The 18760-nt window shown below is 43.2% G+C and overlaps 1 protein-coding gene across 2 annotated transcripts in view; it reads right to left on the bottom strand.

The window, feature by feature from the left end:
- Window positions 1-1310: 1310 nt before the first annotated feature.
- nosip (nitric oxide synthase interacting protein) overlaps window positions 1311-18760 on the bottom strand; it is a 32843-nt gene continuing 15393 nt past the window's right edge. For both annotated transcript variants that reach the window (XM_072272064.1, XM_072272065.1), the window contains exons 5-9: window positions 18130-18271; window positions 9473-9591; window positions 8349-8536; window positions 6295-6403; window positions 1311-1594 (exon numbers count right to left, since the gene is read on the bottom strand). In XM_072272064.1, coding sequence (XP_072128165.1) covers window positions 1523-1594; window positions 6295-6403; window positions 8349-8536; window positions 9473-9591; window positions 18130-18271 — 630 coding nt within the window. In that variant the 3' untranslated portion in view covers window positions 1311-1522. The remainder of the gene's footprint in view (window positions 1595-6294; window positions 6404-8348; window positions 8537-9472; window positions 9592-18129; window positions 18272-18760) is intronic.

Here is an 18760-nt window from a genome sequence, read left to right as displayed (position 1 = left end):
TATGTTGGAGGAACTCAGCAGGTCAGGCAGCATCTCTGCAGGGGAATAAACAGTCGACATTCAGGCCAAGACCCTTCATCAAGTTAAGGCTCTTGACTGTTCATTCCCCTCCATAGATGCTGCCTGGCCTGTTGAGTTCCTCCGGAATCTTGTTTCCACCCCAAACCCAAAAAAAAGATGTGCATGAAGATTCCAATTTTATATTAGTTATACCAGAGTAACTTGCCTTAGATTATTTCACTCATAGGAAGCTGTATGGCTGAGCATAACTACAAGGTGCTACAGTAGTGTGGCAGTTAACATGATGCTATTACAGCTCTGGGCATTCTGGCATCCTCCGTACATGAGCACGTGGGCTTTCTCTGGGTGTTCTAGTTTCCTCACATAGTCCAAAAGACATATCAGTTAGTTGGTCATTATAACTTGTCCTGTGATTAGGTGAGAGTTAAATAGGTCACTGCGCAGTGTTGCTTGTGGGGCTGAGGGGCCTGTTCCATGCTGTATCTCTAAATAAATAAATATAAACACTCAAGGCATTTTAACATGGATAGGAAAGGTTTAATTGGGCCAAACACAGGCAAATGGGACCAGCTCAGGTTTATAAATTCAGGGCAGTAGAGACAAAACAGTGAGGGCTCACTATTCTTGCAGAGAATAAGAATCGAAGGGACCTCACTTAAACAGTCTCCTTTCTGAAATAGTAGTGTACACAAGGTAATCAGGGATAGAAAGCTGTTTGTATGAGGAGACTGGCACACAGGGTCTGATTTTGCCAGGTGCTGTAACAGCAGGATGCTAACAAAGCCATGTGGGATAGGTTAATTGGACACATGGGTGTAATTGAGCAAAAAGGGCCTGTTATGGTGCTGTATCTAAATAAAATAAAATCAATTCCACAATCAACAGTCTGACAATGTCCACATGATCTGTTTCTGTTGTGTTGAGTAGGTGTTGACCAAGGCACCAGGCGATTTCCCCAGACCTCTTCAAAACAGGCAAGTGGGGTACTCTGCCCCTCCAGAGAGAGCAGATGGGCTCTGGTTTAACTTGGATCAATATATTTCTTATTGTAATATAACTTATTAATTATTATGTACTGCTGCCACAAAACAGCAAATTTCACAAAATATCCAGTGATATTAGACCTGATTCTAATTGGTCATGTGGGTGGCGCAGGCTCTGTGTTACTGTGCTGTACCTCAAAGTCAAATTGGTTCTGCACGCTATGACAGGTCACTGGATAATGAGCAATACTCTTGTCTCCTCCTGTACTCATTTTCCACAAGAAAAAGGTTCCCTTCAAACATCACCAATGTTTATAGTTCCTTTATTCCAAAAGAAAGAGAGAAGACAAAGATTATCTTGTGTTAAATAAGGGACAAATAAAAAGGAAGCAGAGACAGCTCAGCTGTACTAAACCATTGCACCCGGAGTGCTTGATGACCATCAAAATGAGACTTTCCACCCACTTTCCATGGTTTAATTTGCAGCTGGTGGAGAACTAGATGCACCACAGGCTCTGTCACGCCTGCATCACCGGCCTCGACTCCTTTGCTTCCAACTTGATGCCGGATCCTGCAAATCCAGTCCCGCCCTGCAGCCAAAACAGGACAGAAAAGAACTGCAGTCAGTCTGTACGACTTACCATTTCCTTAATTCCATCAATGCAGAGAGGCAAGGGCAGAACACACTACTTTGCTCAAAGTTCAAAGTAAGATTACTATCAAAGCACATAAATATCACCATATACTACCCGAGATTCATTTTCTTGTGGGTGTTCGCAGTAGACCAAACAAATATAATAAACTAAGAACAGAAAATAATTAAAATATTCAGGAGGCTATGCAAAAGCTGTGAGGAGAGACACAGATTTCAGGGCAATGATTTTATAACAGCAGCCATAGTCCTGACAGCTCGTACCACCAGGTTTAAGAACAGTCAACCATTAGGCTCCTGAACAAAAGGGGATAGCTACACTCATTTAAGGACATTGCTATTTCATGCTCGATATTCATTGCTATTTATTTATATCTGAATTTGTACAGTTTGTTTACAGTTGCTGTTTATAGATTTGGTAACTATGCCTGCAGAGAAAGAATCTCAAGGTTTTATGTGGTGACGTGTATGCACTCTGATATTGAATTTTACTTTGAACTTTCAAGCAGGTTCTGGGGCCGAAACAGTAATCTGCCCACTGAAGCTGCAAATACTGTCAAAGTTAAAACAGATTTATTATTGAAGTACATATATGTCACCATATACTACCCTGAGATTCTTTTTCTTGCAAGCATTTATAGGAAAATAAAGAAATACAATAGAATTATGAAAAATTATATAAATAAAGACTTGCAAACAACTGACGTACAAAAGGCAAACTGTGCAGATACAAAATAATAATATAAATGATTTATTTTATTTATAATGAGAGCAAACTGTAAGTTGCAGAGTCCCTGAAAGTGAGTCCATAGGTTGTGGAATCAGTTCAGAGTTGAGGTGAGAATGGAATTGACTTTATTACATCCTTCATAAACACGAGGAGTAAAAATCTTTATGTTACATCTCTGTCTAAATTTGCAATGTGCAATTTATAGTAATTTATAATAAATAAATATTTATTTAATTGACAATAAACTGGACTGGTCTAAGAACACTGAGGCTGTCTACAAGAAGGGTCAGAGCCGTCTCTATTTCCTGAGGAGACTGAGGTCCTTTAACATCTGCCGGACGATGCTGAGGATGTTCTATGAGGCTGTGGTGGCCAGTGCTATCATGTTTGCCGGTGTGTGCTGGGGCAGCAGGCTGAGGGTAGCAGACACCAACAGAATCAACAAACTCATTCATAAGGCCAGTGATGTTGTGGGGATGGAACCAGACTCTCTCATGGTGGTGTCTGAAAAGAGGATGCTGTCTCAGTTGCATGCCATCTTGGTCAATGTCTCCCATCCACTACATAATGTACTGGGTGGGCACAGGATTCAGCCAGAGACTCATTCCACCAAGATGCAACACAGAGTGTCATAGGAAGTCATTCCTGCCTGTGGCCATCAAACCTTACAACTCCTCCCTTGGAGGGTCAGACACCCTGAGCCAATAGGCTCGTCCTGGACTTATTTCATAATTTACTGGCATAATTTACATATTACTATTTAACTATTTATGGTTCTATTACTATTTATTATTTATGGTGCAACCAATGAAAACCAATTTCCCCCAGGATCAATAAAGTATGACTACGACTATAGTACGTACAACAGGATAATCAGTACAACAGAAGTACAGTTGCGTCAGCATGAATTAATCAGTCTGATGTCCTGGTGGAAGAAGCTGTCCTGGAACCTGTTGGTCCTGGCTTTTATGCTGCTGTACCATTTCCCTGATGGTAGCAGCTGGAACAGTTTGAGCTTGGGGTGACTTGGGTCCCTAATAATCCTTTGGGCCCTTTTTACACACCTGTCTTTGTAAATGTCCTGAATAGTGGGAAGTTCACAGCTACAGATGTGTTGGGCTGTCCGCACCACTCTCTGCAGAGTCCTGTGATTGAGGGAAGCACATTTCCCATACCAGGCAATGATGCAGCCAGTCAGGATGCTCTCAGTTGTGCCCCTATAAAAAGTTCTTAGGATTTCTTCAACTGTCTGAGGTGAAAGGGGTGCTGTGGTGCCTTTCTCACCACAGAGCCAGTATGTACAGACCACGTGAGGTCCTCTGTGATGTTTATGCCGAGGAACTTAAAGCTGTTCACCCTCTCAACCCCAGATCCATTGATGTCAATGGGGTTAGCCTGTCTCCATTCCTCCTGTAGTCCACAACCAGCTCCTTTGTTTTTGCAACATTGAGGGAGAGGTTGTTTTCTTGACACCACTGTGTCAGGGTGATGACTTCTTCTCTGTAGACTGCCACATTATTATTTGAGATTAGGCCAATCAGTGTAGTGTCGTCAACAAAGTTAATTAGCAGATTGGAGCTATGGGTGGCGACAGTCATGGGCATACAGAGAGTAAAGGAGGGGACTTAATACACAGCCCCGAGGGGCATCTATGTTGAGGGTCAGAGGAGCAAAGGTGCGGGAGCCCACTCTACCACCTGCCGGCAATCTAACAGGAAGTCCAGGATCCAGCTACACAAGGCAGGGTGAAGACTGAGGTCTCTGAGCTTCTTGTCAAGACTGGAGGGAATTATGGTGTTGAAAACTGAACTGTAGTCCAAGGACAGCATTCTCACATAAACATCCCTCTTCTCCAGATGTGTAAGGACAGTATGTAGAGCTGTGGCTATTGTGACATCTGTTGATTGGTGAGTAAAGTTATCCATACTTTTCTGTACACTGTGTCACAACCGATTATTTTTTCAAAGTTCAAATTAAATTCTTATCAAAGTACATATATACCATTATATACAATCCTGAGATTCATTTTCTTGCAGGCATACTCGATAAATTCATATTAGAATAATAACCATTATAGAATCAATGAAAGACTGCACCAGCTTGGGCCTTCAACTAGTGTGTAAAAGACAACAAACTACAAATACAAAAAGAAATAAATAATATTGAGAACATGAGATGAAAAATCCTTGAAACTGAGTCCATAGGTTGTGGTAACATTTCAATGATGGGGCAAGTTGAGTGAAATTACCCCCTTTGGTTCAAAAAGCCTAATGGTTGAGGGGTAATAACTGTTGCTGAGCTTGGTGGTGAGAGCCCTGAGGTTCCTGTACCTTAGTCCTGATGGCAGCAGTGAGGAGAGAGCATAGCTTGCATTGGGTGTCCCTAATGATAGATGCTGCTTTCCTGTGACAACTTTCTGTGTAGATGTGTCCAGTGGTGGGGAAGGCTTTACCTGTGAGGGACTGGGCCTTATCCACTAATTCTTGTAGGAATTTCCATTCAAGGGCATTGGTGTTTCCATACCAGGCTGTGATACAGCCAGTCAACATCCTCTCCACTACAATCTATAAATGTTTGTCAAAGTTTTAGATGTCATGCCAAATCTTCACAAACTCCCAAGGAGCTAGAAGGGCTGCTGTGCTTTTTTCATAATTGCACTCAAGTGCTGGGCCCAGGACATGTCCTCCAAAATAATAACATGGAGGAATTTAAAGTTGCTGACCCTCTCCACCTCAGTGAGGCCTGGCTCAATAATCAGCTCCTTGGTCTTGCTGACATTGTTATTATGGCACCACTCACTGGACAATAGTCATTGAGGCAGGTTACCACGTTATCTTTGGCTCTGGTACAAATGAAACCTGCCTGAAGCAGGTGGGTGCCACACACTGCCAAAGCAAGAGGTTAAAGATCTGAGTGCACACTCCAGCCAGTTTATCAGCATAGGTCTTTAGTACTTGGCCAGGTACTCCACCTGGGTTGGATAGTTCTCATGGGTTCACCCTCCTGAAGGTTGCGCGTGTTCAGCCCAGAGACTGAAATCACAGGATCAACAAGGCTGTGTGTGGGAGTTTGTGCTGGTTCCCCCATCTTTTGATGGTCAAGCGAGCATAATGAGGATTGAGCTCATCTGGAAGCGAAGCCCTGTTCTCACCTATGTCACTTGATTTAACTTTATAAGAGATGATTGCAGTGTGATTACTTCAAAAGGAGGTATATTATGTGTCACCAGCAGAACATTGCCATGATTCACCAGCGTCATCTTGATGTTTCGCCATGGGGAAAAAGAGCAAACAAGTGGGGCATAACAGTCAGAAGCCTGACGTCTTTAGGTCCAATGGAAGCTGGAGGCCCTGAAGCCCTGTCCTGGGATTGACGGCTGCAAGTCCAAGAGTCCAGTGGAGGCCTGTCTGTGTGTGTGAGTGGGTGGGTATAAAGGGGCTTGTTGTTTTGTTGCTATTGTGGTGTTCTGCTGAACATTGTGGCTGCCCCAGCACTTCCTCAGGCTGTGTTAACATAGATGGTACATTTTACTCTATATTTGGATGTAGATGGGATAAATACCTACAGCAAACAGTAAGGCTGATCAACACCTCTAGCCACTAACCTCCCCTCCACACCCCCAACCACCACTACTTTATCACTTCCTGTCAGTCACCTTTTGTACAGACACTCCTGTGCCTAGTGTCACTTTATGGACATACAATCAATGTATATGAGCCATCTTATGTATCTATATTTATTGTGTTTTTTTCTGTGCTGGATCGGATCTGGAATAATAATTATTTCATTCTTTATACTTGTGTACTGGAAATAATATTAAACAATCTTGAGTCTGAATCTGATTTGCAGTCTGATACAAATGTGTGCCATGTCCACGGTGCTTTGCTCAGGACGACAAGATCTCTCACCCTCTGAATTGGGATGATGTCCTTCTCTGTCAGTTTTTCCCCACTGATTGGATCCACCATGTCCTGTTTGATCAGTTTCTCCACGCACTCCATGGTGACCACAGCTCCTCTGCAAATCAGTTTAAAAAACATATCACACGGAGGAAACTATCCAGTGTCCAAAAGCTCTGAGGGTTCGGTGATGAAACCCCCCACAGAGAAACAACAGGCCCCACTCTAGTTACAGTCAGGCAGCCCTACAATGCACCTGGGTTTTAAGACATTCCACATCATAAAGGAAGTAAATGGGGAAGGAGAGACAAGAAAGGAAATGGGGACACAGCTTTGAATGGCAAGTTCCCAGATCATAATGATAGCATAACAGTTAATGTAACACTATTACAATACCAGCAACCTGGTTTCAATTCCACTGCTGCCTATAAGGAGTTTGTACATTCTCCCAGTGACCATGTGTGGTTTCCTCCCACATTCCAAAGACATACAGAGTAGTAGGTTAACTGGTCGCATATGGGTGTAATTGAGCAGCATCAGTGAAACAGCCAGCATAATCAAAGACCTCACCCACCCAAACATTCTCTCTTCTCCCCTCTCTCATTGGACAGAAGTTACAAAAGCCACCAGGCTCAAGGACAGTTTCTATCCCACCCTTGAACAGACCTCTTGTACAAGATGGACCTCTGGCCTCACAATCTACCTCGTTATCATCCTGCACGTTATTGTTGACCTGCGTTTCACTTTTTTGGTCATTTTTACACTTTATTCTGCATTGTGATTGTTCTACCTTATTTTCAATGCACTGTGTAATGATTTGATTTGTACAAACTGTATGGAAGGCAAGATTTCCACTGTACATGACAACAAACCAATACCAACTTACATGTTCTTGGGATGTGGGAGGACACCAGAGAACTCAGGAAAAATCCACGCAGTCACCAGGAGAAATGCAAACTCCACACAGACAGCACCCATCCAGCTAGGACTGAACCTGGGTCTCTGGCTCTGTGAGGCAGTAGCTTTTCCAGTGTCACCCTGAAGCAATGATCAAACTAAAGCTTTATAAGGCATTGGTCAGACTGCATCTGGAGCATTATGAGCCATTATCTAAAAAAAAAGATGTGCTGGCATTGGAGAGGATCCAGAGGTGGTTTACTCGAATGATCCCAGAAATGAAAGGGTTAACATATGAGGAGCATTTGATGACTCTGGGCCTGTACTCACTGCAGTTTAGAGGAACGAGGGGGGATCTCATTGAAGCTTATCGAATATTGAATAGAGTGGACATGGAGAGGATGCTTCCAATGGTGGGAGAGTAGGCCCAGAGGGCACAACCTCAGAATAGAAGGATGCCCCTTTAGAAAAGAGAAACTTTATCCAGAGGGTGATGAATATATGCAATTTATTGCCACAGATGGCTGTGCAGAGAAAGTCATTGGGTACATTTAAAGTGGAGGTTGATAGGTTCCTAATTAGTAAAGGCAGCAAGGTTACAGGGAGAAGGCAGGTGAATGGGGTTGAGAGGGAAAATAAATCAGCCATGATGAGCAGACTCAATGAGGTGAATGGCCTAATTCTGCTCATACATCTTGTGGTCGAAGTTTTGACTTCAAGTGCCAGCCTGGGATACTGGGATGGTTGACAAAAGATTTGATCCTAGGAGTAGGCTTCAAGGAAGAAACATCTGGAGAAAGGATGCAAGAGCTCTATAGTAGGAGAGGGAGGGAGGGCTGAGAGAGCAGGTTTTTTGCAGAGACCAGAACTGGGAGGCGGAGGTGATAAGTGTTGTAAGACTGAGGAATATCATACAGATAGGAAAGGAGTGAGATCAGGAGTGAAGTAGGCTGTGACATTAAAACACAAACACAGAGACTCTGCAGTTGCTAGAAAACACACACAAAATGCTGGAGGAACTCAGCACATCAAGCAGCATCTATGGAGGGGAATTTTGGATCACAGCCCGAAACATCAACTGTTTATTCTCCTCCTTAGATGCTGCCTGACGTGCTGAGTTCCACCAGTCTTTCGTGGGCATGAGACAGAAATCACCGTTCACTTACGAAGGGCGCAGGACTGCACAGGGCACGGAGTTTCCCAATGCATCCCGGGTTACAGCGCAGATGTAGCGCTCCTGCTTTGTGATGAGCTGAACACGGTCAAGCTTGTCATCCACTGGCAAGAACTTTACCGGGATTAAGTCTTTCATCTTCAGGGGCTTTCCACTCATGGGACAGTAGATCGTCTTGTCCTGCAACAGGGTGAAAGGCAACTTTTAACCAATCAATTAGCTTTACTGTTAGTCGCTGCAACTCCCTCCCATTCCTCACTATATCAATTTCACAAACACTCCAGTCTGCACCATGTTTTTGACCCACTGAGGACACGCAACACATACAGACACAGCCCGAGTGTGTCGATCAATAACCTCCTGAAGCTGTTAGACAGCGAAATCAACACTTTGGCACAAACATTCACCACAAGGAAGGTATGCCAGTGCTATACTCCATTTGAGGTGATTTGGTATGTCACCACAGACTCTAACAAATGTCTACAGATACAGTATACCGTGGAGAACATTCTGGCTGGTATGGAGGGGCCACTGCACAGGATCAGAAAGAGCTGCAGAGGGTTGTAAACTCAACCGGCTCCATCATGGGCACCAGCCTCCCCACCATCGAGGGCACCTTCAAAAGGCATTGCCTCAAGGTGGCATCCAAATTGAAGGACCCTCACTATCCAGGACATGCCCACTCTCATTACTATCATTGCAGAGGTGGTATGGGAGCCGGCAGACACACACTCGACGTTTCAGGAACAGCTTCTTTCCCTCCACTGTCAGATCTCTGAATGGTCCATGAACACTAGCTCACTATTTCGTTCTCTTTTAGCACTACATTTTTTTTTATTTTCCTTAAGGTAACAGTAATTATTTTATGCATTCCACTATACTACTGCCACAAAACAACAATTTCTTGACAAATGTCAGTGATAATAAACCTGATTTTCATTCTAATTTCTCGTCTCAGCAGCACAGCCCAGATTCACTGTCAGAACTCTGTAAGGAACACACTCATGGTTTACAATCTATGTCGATTTCAGGCAGTGTGGGAACAAGAGAAGATTTTTTTTTAAAACAGGCAGGGACCCAATTTCCCAAATATGAATATATAACACAGAAGCTTACCGGTTTGCTTAGGGTTGATGCTTTAGCCTCAGGGGTGAGTGACGGGATCCAGAAACTGGGTAAATGTTTCTCGTTCTCTTGCTGAATAGCTTTTGTTGAGGAGCTGGCCTGGGCTTTGTCTGGAGAATGAAAGGGCAGGTTCAGAGGTAGAATGGAGCATCATAACAGCCGACTAGACAACTGCCTCAGGATGAAGTGGGGACAAGTTGTGGGACGTTACTACTTTCTGATACAGAGTTGTAATGCTCCTGCCACATTTAGCTTTAACAAATGTTCCTTGCAGTTGTTGCAAATGAAGATTACACCTTAACTTTAGGAAAGGTTAGGAAACAGAGGTTTCCTAACCTTTTTTATGCCATGGACCCCCATCATTAACCCAGGGGTCCGTGGACCTCCAGTTGGGAACCCCTGCTCTAGAGTGATGTTATCTTTGGGCCTCAGCACCACGCAGCACGAAAGTTAATACACTTATACTCTTCCCAAAACTGCTGCTGGTGAACTGGGAAAGGAATTCCATGTGAGTGTGGAACGCTAAACTACACACACACACACATTTTAGAAACATAGAAAACCTACAGCACAATGCAGGCCCTTCGGCCCACAAAGTTGTGCCGAACATGCCCCTACTAGGTTTACCTATAGCCCTCTACTTTTCTAAGCCCCATGTACCTATCCAAAAGTCTCTTAAAGGACACTATCGTATCCGCCTCCACCACCATTGCCGGCAGCCCATTCCACGCACTCACCACTCTCTGAGTAAAAAACCTACCCCTGACATCTCCTCTGTACCTACTCCCCAGCACCTTAAACCTGTGTCCTCTTGTGGCAATGATTTCCGCCCTGGGAAAAAGCCTCTGACTATCCACACGATCAATGCCTCTCATCATCTTATACATCTCTATCAGATCACCTTTCATCCTCTGTCACTCCAAGGAGAAAAGGCTGAGTTCACTCAACCTATTCTCATATTTTATAGAGTTGTAAAGTTCCCCAAGGCCAGGCTGAATATTTCCCCATCTACACTAACTCCATTTACCTGTATTTTTAAGTTCAAAGTAAATTTATTGTCCAAGTACAGTTGGAAGAAAAAGTTTGTGAACCCTTTGCAATTACCTGGTTTTCTGCATTAATTATTCATAAAATGTGATCTGATCTTCACCTAAGTCACAATAACAGACAAATACAATCTAAACTAAATACACACAAACAATTGTACTTTTCATGTCCTTATTGAACACATTGTTTAATCATTCACAGTCCAGGCTGGAAACAGTTTGTGAACCCTTGCATGATCAGCCCTCTTCCGGTCAGGCCACAGCATCTCAATTGAGTCATCTCAAAAGATCTAGACTCTGACTTGGCCATCCCAAAACATAAATTTTCTTCTTTTTAAACAATTCTGTTGTTGATTTACTCTTGTGTTTCGGATCATTGTCTTGTTGCATCATCCAACTTCTATTAAACTTCAGGTGACGGACCACTACCCTGACATTTTCCTGTAAAATGTCTTGATACAATTTTGAATTCATTATTCCCTAAACAAATGCAAGCTGTCCAGGCCCTCGGGCAGCAAAGCAACCCTCAAATGATGATGTTCCTTCCACCATGCTTCATAGTTGGGATGAGGTCTTGGAGTTGATGCATAGTGCCCTTTCTCTGCCAAACACAGCAGTGTGCATTTCCGCCAAAAAGTTCAACTTTTGTCTCATCTGTCCACAGATCATTGTCCCAGAAGCATTGTGAAATATCCAGGTGGTCTTTTGCAAACTTGAGACATGCAGCAATGTTTTTTTAAAGAGCAGTGGTTTCCTCGGTGGTGTCCTTCCGTGAACACCATTCTTATTCAGTGTTTTTCCTATAGTGGACACATGAACAGAGACTTTAGCAAGTTCTAGAGATTTCTGCAGGTCTTTTGCTGTTACCCTTGGTTTCTTATTCATGTCCTTCAGCATTGCATGTTGTGTACTTGGTGTGATCTTTGTAGGACACCCACTCCTAGGGAGACTAGCAACAGTACCAAATTTCCTCCATTTGGACAGAATTTCTCTTACTGTGGACTGATGGACACTCAGGTCTTTAGAAATGCTTTTGTTGCCTTTTCCAACTTCATGCATCTCTACAATTCTTCCTTCTAAGGTCCTCTGAAAGTTGTTTTGATCAAGGCATGGTACACATAAACAGACCATTCTTGAGAACAAAGAACAAAGAAATTTACAGCACATTACAGGTTCTTCGGCCCACAATGTTGTGCCGAACATGTAACCTACTCTAGACACTGCCTAGAATTTCCCTAGCACATTGCCCTATATTTTTCTAAGCTCCATGTACCTGTCCAACAGGTTCTTAAAAGACCCTATTGTATCTGCTTCCAGCGCCACTGTAGCTGGCAGTGCATTCCACGCACCCACCACTCTCTGTGTGAAAAACTTACCCCTGACATCCTATTTCCAAGCACCTTAAAACTATGCCCCCTTGTGTTAGTCATTTCAGCCCTGGGAAAAACCCTCTGGCTGTCCATACAGTCAATGCCCCTCATCATCTTATACACCTCAATCAAGTCACCTCTCATCCTCCGTCACTCCAAGGAGAAAAGGCCAAGTACACTCAACCTATTCCCATAAGGTACACTCTCCAATCCAGGCAACATCCTCGTAAATCTCCTCTGCACTCTCTCTATATTATCCACATTCTTCCTGTAGTGAGGTAACCAGAACTGAGCACAGTTCTCCCAGTGGGGTCTGACTAACGTCTTACATAGCTGTAACATTACCTCACGGCTCTTGAACTCGATCCCACGGTTGATGAATGCCAACACACCGTACACCTCCTTAACAACACTGTCAACCTGCACGGCAGCTTTGAGTGTCCTATCGCCATGGACCCTAAGATCTCTCAGATCCTCCACACTGCCAACAGTCTTACCATATTATATTCTGTCTTCAAATTGGACCTACCAAAATGAACCGCTTCACACTTATCTGGGTTGAAGTCCATCTGTCACTTCTCAACCCAGTTTTGCATCCGATCGATGTCCCACTATAACCTCTGACAACCCTCAAATTATCCACATCACCCCTAAACTTTGTGTCATCAGCAAATTTACTAACCCACCCTTCCAGGAGGGGTCCCAGAACAGATCCTTGCGGAACACCACTAGTCACCAACCTCCATGCAGAATATGAACCATCTACAACCACCCTTTGCCTTCTGTGGGCAAGCCAATTCTGGATCCACAAAGCAAGGTCTCCTTGGATCCCATGCCTCCTTACTTTCTGAAGCAGCCTGGCATGGGGAACCTTATCAAATGCCTTACTGAAATCCATATACACTGCATCTACTGCTCGACGTTCATCAATGTGTTTTGTTACATCCTCAAAGAATTCAATCACGCTTGTAAGGCATGGCCTGCCCTTGACAAGGCCATGCTGACTATTCCTAATCAGATTATGTCTTTCCAAATGCTCATAAATCCTGCCTCTCAGGATCTTCTCCACTAACTTGCCCACCACTGAAATAACACTCACTGGTCCATAATTTCCTGGGTTATCTCTATTCTCTTTCTTGAACAAGGGAACAACATTTGCAACCCTCCAATCCTCTGGTACTTCTCCCGTCCCTATTGATGGTGCTAAGATCATCACAAGAGGCTCAGCAATCTCCTCTCCCGCTTCCCACAATAGCCTGGGGGTATATCTCATCCAGTCCCAGTGACTTATCTAACTTAATGCTTTTCAAGAGCCCCAGCACATCCTCTTTCTTAATGTCTACATGCTCAAGTATTTCCATCCACTGTAAGTCATCCCCACAGTTGCCAAGATCTTTTTCCCGGGTGAAGGTACCTCTGCTACCTCCTCCGATTCCATGCACACATTTCCATTATTGCACCTGATTGGTCCTATTCTCACAAGGCTCATCCTCTTGTTCTTCACATACTTGTAGAATGCCTTGGGGTTTTCCTTAATCCTACTCGCCAAGGCCTCCTCATGGCCCCTTCTGGATCTCCTAATTCCATCCTTAAGCTCCTTCCTAGCAACCTTGTAATTTTCTAGATCTCTAACAGTACCTAGTTTCTTGAACCTTTCGTAAGCTTTTCTTTTCTTCTTAACCAGATTTTCCACATCTGTTGTACACCATGGTTCTTTAACCCTACCATCCTCTCCCTGCCTCAATGGAACACACCTATGCAGAACTCCATGCAAATATTCCCTGAACAGTTGCCACATTTCTGCTGTGCATTTCCCTGAGAACATCTGCTCCAAATTTATGCTTCCAAGTTCCTGCCTAATAGCATCATATTTCCCCCTACCCCAATTAAATGTTTTCCTAAATTGTCTGCTCCTATCCCTCTCCAGCATTATGATGGAGATAGAGTTGTGGTCACTACCTCCAAAAATGCTCTCCCACGGAGATCTGACACCTGACCAGGTTCATTTCCCAAAAACACATCAAGAACAGCCTCTCCTCCAGTTGGCTTATCTACATATTGCGTCAGGAAACCTTCCTGAACACACCTAACAAACTCCACCCCAACTAAACCCCTTGTGCTAAGGAGATGCCAATCAATACTAGGAAAGTTAAAATCTCCCATCACAAAAACCCTATTATTATTGCCCTGTTCCACAATTTGCCTCCCTATCTGCTCCTCGATATCCCTGTTACTATTGGAGGTCTATAAAAAACACCCAGTAGAGTTATAGTCATAGTCATACTTTATTAATCCCGGGGGAAATTGGTTTTTGTTACAGTTGCTCCATAAATAATAAATAGTAATAGAACCATAAATAGTTAAATAGTTACATGTAAATTATGCCAGTAAATTATGAAGTAAGTCCAGGACCAGCCTATTGGCTCAGGATGTCTGACCCTCTAAGGGAGGAGTTGTAAAGTTTGATGGCCACAGGCAGGAATGACTTCCTATGACGCTCAGTGTTGCATCTCAGTGGAATGAGTCTCTGGCTGAATGTACTCCTGTGCCCAACCAGTACATTATGTAGTGGATGGGAGACATTGACCAAGATGGCATGCAACTTAGACAGCATCCTCTTTTCAGACACCACCGTGAGAGAGTCCAGTTCCATCCCCACAACATCACTGGCCTTACGAATGATTATTGCCCCTTTCCTGTTTCTAACTTCCACCCACACTGACTCAGTAATCATTCCTCCTTTTCTGCAGCTGTGACACTATCCCTAATTAGCAATGCCATGCCCCCACCTCTTTTGCCTCCCTCCCTGTTCTTTTTGAAACATCTAAAGCCTGGCACACTGAGCAGCCATTCCTGCTCCTGAGAATCCAAGTCTCTGTAATGGCCACAACATCACAGTTCCACGTATTGATCCATGCTCTAAGTTCACCCGTCCTGTTTATGATACTCCTTGCATTAAAATAAACACATCTCAAACCAGGCTCTGTCAGTAACCTGACTTTGTGTCTTCTTTATAGGGCAGAGCACCTCCACAACCCACACCTCCAATCTTATCTCATTGACTGGAACACCTGACTCCAAAGAGTTTTTGTAGAAGGCATTAGTACAGTGGTTCACATACTTTTTTGAACCTAGACTGCGATTGTTTAAATGGTGTCTACTCAGTATTGACGAAAAGAAGAACAATTGTTTGTGTGTTGTTAGTTTAGGCAGTTTGTGACTTAGATGAAGATTTTACCACATTTCATGAGTAATTAATGCAGAGATCCAGGTAATTGCAAAGGGTTCACAAACGTTTTCTTGCAACTGTACATATACGTCACTATATACAACTCTGAGATTCATTTTCTTGCTGGCATTCACAGTAAACCATAATAGAATCAATGAAAAAAAAAATTCACGCAGGATGAACAAATAACCAGTGTGCAAAAGACAGCAAACTGTACAAATACAAAAAGACAAAAAACAAAAAATACCAATAAATAAGAATTGAATATTGAGAACAGGAGATGACGAGTTCTTGAAAGTGAGTCTATAGGTGGTGGGAACAGTTCTGTGTGCAACAAGAAGGGAAAATGGCCTGGATGGTGGGGGTCCTTGATGATGGACGTTGCTTTCCTGCAACAGCGCTCCATGCTAATGTGCTCAGTGATATCCTATGCCTTGCCTATTCACATTCCTGTCAAACTGCCTCACAAATGTTGTATCCAATTCCACCACCACCTCTGACAACACACTCCTGATATCAGCCTCTCTCTGCACCTTTTAAAAATCCCCCCTCTCAGCTTGATGCTATGCCTTCTTATTTCTGATAAGTCTACCATGACCTGGTAAGGAAATACCAATTCCCAGGAATGGAAAAGTCCACTGAAAGTGGTGGATACAGCCCAGTCCTCCCCACCATTGAGCACATTCACAAGGGCATTGCCACAAGAAAGCAGCATCCATTATCAAGGACCCCCACCACCCAGGACACATACTCCTGTTGCTGCTGCTATCGGGAAGCAGGTACAGGAGCCTCAGGACCCACAACACCAGGTTCAGGAACAGTAATTACCTTCAACCATCAGGCTTATGAACCAGCGCGGATAACCTGAACTCTGAATTGATTCCACAACCTACAGACTCACCTTCAAAGACTCTAAACTCATGTCAATATTATTTATTTTTAAATTTGCTTAACTTGTCATCTTTTGTACATTGGTTATCGTCAGTCTTTATGTAATTCTGCTATATTTCTTTGTTTAGCCTTCAGAAGATCAATCTCAAGGTTGTATATGGTGGTATACTGCATATGTACATTGATAATTACTTTGACATGGGAAGAATATTCTATCAACCCTGACAATAGCTCATAATTTTATATACTTCTATAGGATCACCCTTTGGCCTCCTTTCCTCCAGGGAAAATGAACCCAGCCTATATCATCTCTTCCTATAACTAAATTCCTTCACCAGAGGAGTCCTGGTGAACCTCCTCTGCTCCTCTTCTGTCATGTAATAAATCAAAGTTAAATTTATTATCAAAGTACCCGCACCAATCAGATGGGACCAGCTTTTCAGTGTACCTTGGTACTTGTGACAAAAATAAGCCAAAGCTCACAGGCTCAGAGACCCAGGTTTGATCCTGAACTCCAATGCTGTCCATTTGCAGTTTACACAAAGTTCAAAGTAGATTTATTATCAAAATACATATATGTCACCATATACTATCTTGAGATTGATTTTCTTGCAGATAAAAAAAACAATAGAATTTATGAAAAACTATACACAAAGACTGATAATCATCCAATATGCCAAAGGCAAACTGTGCAAAAAAAATATCACTGAGAACATGAGTTGTAGAGTTTGTAGGTTGTGGAATCAGTTCAGAGTTAAGGTAAACATGTTATCCATGCTGGTTCAGAAACCTGATGGGTAATAACTGTTCCTGAACCTGATTATGTGGCCACTATGGCTTCTATACTTCCTGCCTAATCCGTACAATCAAAACCACACACAATACTCCAAGTGTGGTCTAACCAACACTAATGTTGTGGAGAAAATAGTCTTTTAAGATTGTTGGACAGTAAGGCTCAATTACTGTCTGCCTTGAACTAACTAATCTCAAGTAGGGAAATCACAAACTATCTGATGAATGGTCTCAATCTGAAATGTCGACTGTTTACTTCTTCCCAATGATGTTGCCTGGCCTGCTGAGTTCCTCCAGCATTTTGTGTGATGCTCTGGATTTCTGGCATTTGCAGAATCTCTTGTGTTTAGAGCAATAAAGAGGCAGTCACTAGAAGTGCAAGCCATTTCTGCAGCACATTTCATAAGCTAAGTATGTTCCAAAGTTTCACAGATTGAGTACTATGAAGAGCAGATACCTCTATAATGCAGCAGTTTGCCACAGAAAGCTCCAACAAACAACAGTGAGTAAACAAACAGGTCAACTGCCTCAGTGCCTTACAGATAACATATTAAATCACCCTGCCAGCATAAGTGGATTTAAGTGACCCCCATGGTGCTGACCTAAATAAAAGTAAGTTTTCTCACACACTACCAGCGAATACATATTTGGCAACCGATACCACAAAAACAGGATGTTGCGTTCTGTTTGTGGGATATCGTTTTGCACAATATCACTGCAGCATTTCCTCCAGAAGTCTGTAAAAGAATATAATCCATCTCATAAAGAACAATGGGATGGTGTTAAGTGTCCTCACCAATTAACTGGATGCAGAGAATTCGCACTCATTCCTCAATCACTCTTGTCCACAAGGAGAACAACATGGCCCATCACCACACTGTTCTGAAGTCTGAATATTTGTATATGAAACTGACTAGCAGTTAGGCACATTATCTATTTGGTAAACTGTGTATGTTTGGATTCCTTACTTGCAAGATCAATCAGCATTTACAATAGAGGTGTTAAGAGTCAATGGAAGCTACAAGCTGACAACTGATGATACTTTGAAGTTAGCAAAGCAATTGTCCCTCATTTGTGTGTGTTTTGCAGCATTCTGCTACATTATCTTGTGTGTAGTAAGCAAAATGGCTCAGTAACCTGTTAGTCAAAGGGAAGCTATGCCCTTCAAAAAAAATGTCTTGCCTGTGCTGACTACACTCTATGTCAATCGACCCTTGCCTGGTCATTACATTCCCCCAACTTCCAATGTGGAATGGGCACTCTCAATTGACATACCCCATTTTCCACTACAGTTGTCTGGTGAATTGTAGAACACCTTACCTTCTTTGGAGCTGAAGGGATTCAGGGGCTTGCTCACAATGGTCGACTCTTTCTCCAGAAACACTTTGACCTTGCTTTCCCTCTCTGCTTTCGCCAGCTCCGCCATCTCCACCTTCTCCACATTCTTCTGCTTTTCATAAGCCTGGAAGATAGACAATGAGTGGAATGGAGGAAGTGTGAGATGCGCACACGTATACACACACACACGCACACACACAGCTTTGACCAGCGGACAATCCAAACATCAGAAGTTTGGAGAGGATGGGACTTAATTCAGGTCCATTGCCCGAGGATAAAAGGCAGGAGCGGGTCACAGCAACGTAACAGAGCTTTGACTAGCGACCAATCGGCGTTTGGGATTGATTAGTAAGAGCAAATTAAAGGAAGGCAGGGGTAAGCGCAGCAGCTGTCATCTGAGTGGACCTAGTCAGAGAGGTGATCTTAAGGCTTTAGTTCCTCAGGCTTCAGCAAAAAAAGGCTTCAGTCAGAGAAAGCAAAGGAAAGAAAAGCTCAGGTTTTTTCTTTTGGATCTCCCCCTCCCCCTTTCAAAGCTCTTACTAGCTCTTCCTTCAGTTAGTCCTGACGAAGGGTCTCGGCCTGAAACGTCGACTGTACGTCTTCCTAGAGATGC

The sequence above is a fragment of the Mobula birostris genome, chromosome 11 (assembly GCF_030028105.1).
Source record: "Mobula birostris isolate sMobBir1 chromosome 11, sMobBir1.hap1, whole genome shotgun sequence".
Classification (NCBI taxonomy): Eukaryota; Metazoa; Chordata; class Chondrichthyes; order Myliobatiformes; family Myliobatidae; genus Mobula; species Mobula birostris.
This window is presented reverse-complemented; position numbering and strand designations above follow the sequence as displayed.